We start from the raw sequence: 6,000 nt of genomic DNA, 5'->3' as shown, positions 1-6,000 counted from the left end.
CCGAGGGCGCCGCCTACGCCGCGCCCCGCGGCTCCTCGCCCAAGCAGTCGCCCAGCCGCCTGGCCAAGTCCTACAGCACCAGCTCGCCCATCAACATCGTCGTGTCCTCGGCCGGCCTGTCCCCGATCCGCGTGACCTCGCCGCCCACCGTGCAGTCCACCCTCTCCTCCTCCCCTATCCACCAGCTGAGCTCCACCATAGGCACCTACGCCACCCTGTCGCCCACCAAGCGCCTGGTGCACGCGTCCGAGCCCTACGGCAAGCACTCGCAGGAACTCTATGCCACGGCCACGCTCCAGAGGCCGGGCAGCCTGGCAGGTAAACGGCTCCGGCCCCGGGGGGCATCTGGGCGTCGGTGGGGTCCTTGGGAGCCTCCGGGTGCCGGGTGGGGTGGCACAGCTTCGACAGCAGCCGCTGGGGCCAGGCTGCGGCCTGGGTGTCACCAGGGATGCACCTGCTGCGTCCAGAGTAACACCAGGCGGGCACTTCTGGGGGTAGTGATGCCATCTTATTCCCCGTGCTCCCCCCCCCTCCTCCATGTTTCCAGTCTGAGAACTAAGCTTACAATGAAGGTACATTTAATAAAGAAGCACTTCCGATGTGTTGCCCGTATCCAGAACAGGTGCCAAACAGACCAGTCGTGCAAGTCACAGTGTTGACCGAGTCATGTGACCTGTTCGCATGTCCTTGTAGGGAAGTCAGGCGGAGACCCAGCCCCACCAGGCTCCCTGGATGTCAAAAGTAGCAAAAAGGCAACCTCCAGTGAGTGGCTGAATTCCGCTGCTTTGCTGTGGCGTGGCTGTGTCTGTCTTGCCTACATTTACGCGCTGGGGAAGGGCAAGACCTCCCCCACGCCTGTCGTGGAATTCAGTAGGTCCCCACAACAGGGAACAGTGGCCCACCAGGAATCCTGGGGTTGATTTCCTGCTCACTGTAGGGGCAGGGCCGGCTGGCAGTGAGGAGCCCGCGCCCGGGCCCCGAGGCTCTGGCACGCCTGCGGCCCTGAATGCCCATGGGAGCCCACACCGAACCCCCGTCTCTGCTGTTCACACCATATGTTCCGCTTAAACAAGACACTTTGATTGAAAGACTAATGTTCTGTCTCCTAAAACACCTGACAACTCACCCAGATTTATGGTCGATTTTTTTCGCTTTTGAAAGTATTTGGTAACTGTGTCCCCCCCGGTAACAGATGCTGTGCTCATATGTTTCCTTTCTTGACACAAATAGATGACTGCGAAGATAAGTAGGATAAAAAGGAGCTGGCTGCTTCTGTGTGCCGACGTGCAGGGTTTCTTTTCACTCCACGGGGTCACTGCTGCTGTGGCCTGGAAGAGCAGGGGGCTTTGGGGCCTGCTGCTGAGGGATGCTTACAGAAATGGGGAGATTCTCACTCTTCCCTAGCTTTTTGGAGTTGAGGTTGGTGTGTGCCAGCCCAGGGCCTCAGGAGTAGCAGTCTGGTTGGCAGAGGGCAGGAGAAGTTTGGCAACTTGGTACGTTTGCAAATGAAGTGACTGAGCCACATCAAGGCGAGAGCCGGCCCAGCCTGTGCAGACCCAGGCCCGGAGGCCTTCCCAGTCGTCACCCCCAGGAAGAGGAGGGGGCCCAGGTGCTGCAGGTGAGCCGCTGGCAGCCTGTGCTGCCACTGCTTGGGCAGCTTAGGCGTAACGGGAAGGCCGGCTGCCCAAGTTGGGGGGAGGCTGGACTGGCAGAGCCCCAGGGCTGAAATTAGGGAGAAAATGGCGTGCGCGTGGCTGGCACTGACACCTGCAGTGTTTCTAAGCGGGTAGGTGTGCGTGTTGTCGGAGGGGTAAGGAGACTTGGGCTGCAAGAATTCCTATTGATTTTTTTTCTATCTGGTTCTCAAATTTTCTGATCCTTGCACTGTTGTTAACAGAAAAAAAAAATACATGTCCTCAAAGATTCTTAATCTTACAGCAGTAATAGACATCTTCAGTGTTTGAATCACCCTGTTTAAAATACATTATTTTAAAATACATTATTTTAAACGTACATTTATAGGTTTTTCATGCCAGTCGCTGCAGGTGGTTTCCACTTCAAAATGACAGTTCTGCATAAATTCTTGGGTTGCTTTAGAGCCTATACCCCACCTTGAAATTAGCAAGCCCTGGCTCAGGGAGTGTTGGGAGAGATCGAGAATCCTGGAGTTCTGGGTGCCATGCCTCCTTCTGTGGGCTTGGTACCCTTCCAGGCAGCATATAGTTTGGAACCAACTGGTTTGCTAATTGCAAAACCATAGCTGGAGTGAAGACTAAAAAAATCACTCATACGTGAACACTGAGAAAAGTAACATGAATGTGTTTCCGTCATCAAAACACTTCATCAAAGCAGTTTCAGAGTTAGGACTTGTTTTCTTAGAGAATCAGCAAGTTCACATAATAATACTATTTGGGGGTTAGTGGTTTGGGAGACTTGTCACTGATAACCGGAAGTGTGAATACGGGCTAGCGAGCGACTTTCAAACCAGAGTGAACTAATTCATCCCATCATCACTTATGAGGCATCACCTCTGTACTGGCACTGATTTCGACTCTGGGGATACAGTAGCAATCCACATCAGCCCAAATCCCTGGCCTCGTGTCAAAAGGAAAGGACAGAAAATCATCAAGATAACTGTCTTTGATAGCGTGGCCAAGAAACCCTACTTGGAAGGTGACTTTTGAGTCAGTCATGAAGGAAAGGAGAGGGCTTGGCCCTGTCCATATCTAGGGAAAGTGTGTTGGGAACAGAACTTGTAGTTCAAAAAGGCTGGGCAGTGGGGGGATGTCCAGCATGTTTCCAGAGCAAAGGGGGATTCTTGGGGGTCTGGGGAAGGAAGGCAAAGAAGTAGCAAGGCAGCATAGTAGCCACTGATGAGGTGGGGTGATGGGGTGGGGTGGAAAGCCAGATCAAGGGGGCTGTGTAGTCTGGGTGAGAACTTAGGGGTGACGCTGTGTTAAATCCACAGGGGTCATAGAGGAGCTGAGCAGAGGGGTGACATAATCTCCCCTAGCTTGTGACTGGTTTGCACACTGTTACTGTGTGGAGAATAGATGTTGGGGGTCATGAGCAAAAACAGGAATGGTGGCAGGTTACTGCACCCACCTAAGCAAGGAATGATTATGCCTTGGGCCTGGATGGGACCAGTGGAGTTTAGCAGAAGTTGTTCTGATGTATCTCTCTATTTCTCCATATCCATCTCTGTGTCTGTTCGAGGAGTATGTCAGGGACTAAGTGATGCTGTAGAAAGAAGAGTGGAGGGTGCCAAGAACACACCACCAGAAGAACAATCTCTAGTGTGCGAACAGTCACAGTGGGATCTGGGTGGGTCCGGGGCAGTGCTGGCGATGACTGAGGTCTTCATGTGGGACATGTGATGATGTCTCAGAATCCAAGTGCACACGCCAGGTGCATGGTTGGGGTTGAACTTCAGGGAGAAGCGTAGGCTGAGGGGGAAACTTGGAGGTTGTCATCTGCTAGGCAGAACTGCTACACCATGAGTCCTGAAGATGTTCCTAGGGAATGGGTGTACAGAGGGGAGACCCAAAGCCTGAGCCTTGGTGTCGCCCCAAAGTGGAGTGGCCAGGGAGTTGACAGGTAGCCAGCAAAAGAAAGAGATCAATCAGGGGCCCTCCCTGGTGGCACAGCGGGTTGGAGTGCAGCACTGCAAAGCTGGCCACAGCTCCTTCCATGCAAGTTCGATCCCCGCCCCAGATCTGACACACATGGCATGAGAGGCCTCTCCTGACCCGCCCACTGCTCCCCCAGCAGTGTACTCCCTCAGTCTCCTATTCTGCTCCCCACTCTGACTCTGATGAAGCCTCTCACCACCCCTGCTTCTCTGGCCTGTACCCCAGTTCTGTATGCATAAATTTAAGTACATCTTAAAAGAAAGAAAGAGATCAGTTGGAACTGAAGGGCAGTGATATTTCTTAGCAACCACGAGAAGGAGGAGGGCTTGTGTCAGGGAAATGGAGGAGGGCTAGTGTCGGGGAAATCCGTGAATAAGTGGTTGGCCAACTTTTTAGGTCAACATTAGGTCAGAAGTCAAGACAAAGGGAGATTGTGCTGTGGCTGGCTGGTAGGTGGCACGGGGCTCCCTGGTGACCTTGAAGGAACAGTGTCAGCAAAGGGTGATGATTACAGTGAGGGTCACATACGTTCCACACGTGCCATGCATGACTTAAGCTACATGGTGTAGACAGCTAGTGAGATGTGGTGTAGACAGACCTGCTGAGTAATGACTGAAACAAAGTCAAAGAGTGAGGAGTGGTGAGGAGTGGGGTGCGGAGGTGGGTGGAGATCCAGCAGATCAGAATTTTCCTTGAGGGGAATGAGGTGAGATGAAGGAGTAAGGGCTTGTGCTTTGCTCCCAAAGAAGACGTGATCTTATTTGTATGTCAGAAACGACACCCCAGGGGCTGTGCGGTGGATGGGGTGACGACACAGACAGACTTAGCAAACACTGAGTAAGACATTGCCGTCGTGTGACCCCAAATCCAGTCAATGAAACTGTTCCGTGTTTTCAAGTGGGACAGTTTACAAAGCGCCTTACGAATGGTAGAGGAGGGACAGAGCCACGTAAATGACACAGTTTTTACATGTTTCTCCTGAACATGGGTCGCTTGATTTGTTTTTAACTTAAATGTTAAGTTACTCATTCTACGCACGATGGATAAAACCACGGTTTTCAAAGGCTGTGTGGCAGTCGGAAGCATATGCTGCTTGTCCACGCACAGTGCTGGACACTTTGCAAACTATTTCATGAGACCGATGTTTTAGGAAGGAGGGAAGCTGTAAGTGACCCCACTTCAAAGACTTGAAGACAGACGTGGTCCAACACTAAGTCCTTGCCTGAAGGTACTTGACAGGAAAGTGAGAAATGTGATTTGAACCTGGATGCATCTGAGTTGGGCTTTTCTATAATCCTCAACCTACCTACTTTTTGGCTAGAAGTCATGATATAGTTTATGTCATTCAGAATGACTTCAATGCAGTAAAATGACTTGTGATGTGAAGAATAAATATCTCCAAAACTACCAACATCCTGGTGAATATGATGTAGGCAATACCAAATTTTGTCTGCCTTTGTAAATAACATGAGCCTTTCATTTCCTGCTGTAGAGCAAAATTAATCCTGCTGAAAATAGAAACATGAGTTGTAAATACATATTGAAGCAAAGGCAAACATCAGAAGCTTTTTGAGGTAAGAATGACATGAATTAAGTGCTGATTAACCAATGATCGTAGGAAAGTTGACCTAATGTGGTCATTAGGACCTGATTTGAGGCATGTCCAGTTTATCGCCCTGCCAGGGATAGAAAACTCAGTGTATAGAGTGGACGATACACCGTAAACCCCAAATACCACGTATTTGGAGATTTCAAATCCATTCACCAAGCTGTTAGTGCTTTCAGCTGCACCTGTTATAAGGAAGAGCTAGAAAAAAGCTCTAATCTTACATAAAGACTTCACCATCTCCTCTGTCAGGTTCTCAGAGGAAACGTGATGTAAGAGCTGCTTGAACACCACCTGTTGGGGTGTGGTGCAAGACCACGTGGTCACTGGAGACCCCGCCTACCGACCCCCCACCCCCCAGCCCCAGACAGATACCTGAACTGCGTTCTGATGGACCTTCTGCTCACTCTAGAGTAAAAATAAGAAAGTCCCTACTTTCGATTTGCCAATTAGTGTGGTCAGCCCTTTCATCTTTTTCAAAGGCTGGCTCTTAGCCAGAACTTCTGGGGGTTCTTTGTAGCTGATGCCCCTGAGGGCCTGTCCCCAAACACAGGTACCCTAAGACCTTCGTTGTGGGGTGAGGGGCTGGAAGGTGGCTTCCCCACCTCATTCTGCACAGACACTGGCAGCCCCAGTGCCTCCGTTCTCCCCCTCCCCAGTCAATTCAAGACACAAGTGAAAAGCTGTCCCTTCTGCACTGAAGCAGAAGCAGCTGCCTCCAGGATGTCAGTCCCCCTCAAATCTAATAAATTAGCAAGGATT

At 51.1% G+C, this 6,000-nt stretch overlaps 1 protein-coding gene across 1 annotated transcript in view; it reads left to right on the top strand.

The window, feature by feature from the left end:
- Positions 1-6,000, top strand: part of CTNND2 (catenin (cadherin-associated protein), delta 2) — a 665,207-nt gene that overhangs the window by 400,210 nt on the left and 258,997 nt on the right. The window contains exon 7 of the mRNA XM_012721744.1: positions 6-318. Within this exon, the coding sequence (XP_012577198.1) occupies positions 6-318 (313 nt within the window). The remainder of the gene's footprint in view (positions 1-5; positions 319-6,000) is intronic.

Source organism: Condylura cristata, unplaced genomic scaffold (genome assembly GCF_000260355.1).
Source record: "Condylura cristata isolate star-nosed mole 26May11 unplaced genomic scaffold, ConCri1.0 scaffold00007, whole genome shotgun sequence".
Lineage (NCBI taxonomy): Eukaryota > Metazoa > Chordata > Mammalia > Eulipotyphla > Talpidae > Condylura > Condylura cristata.
Note: the sequence above shows the minus strand (reverse complement) of the source record. Positions and strands in the feature narration are given on the sequence as shown.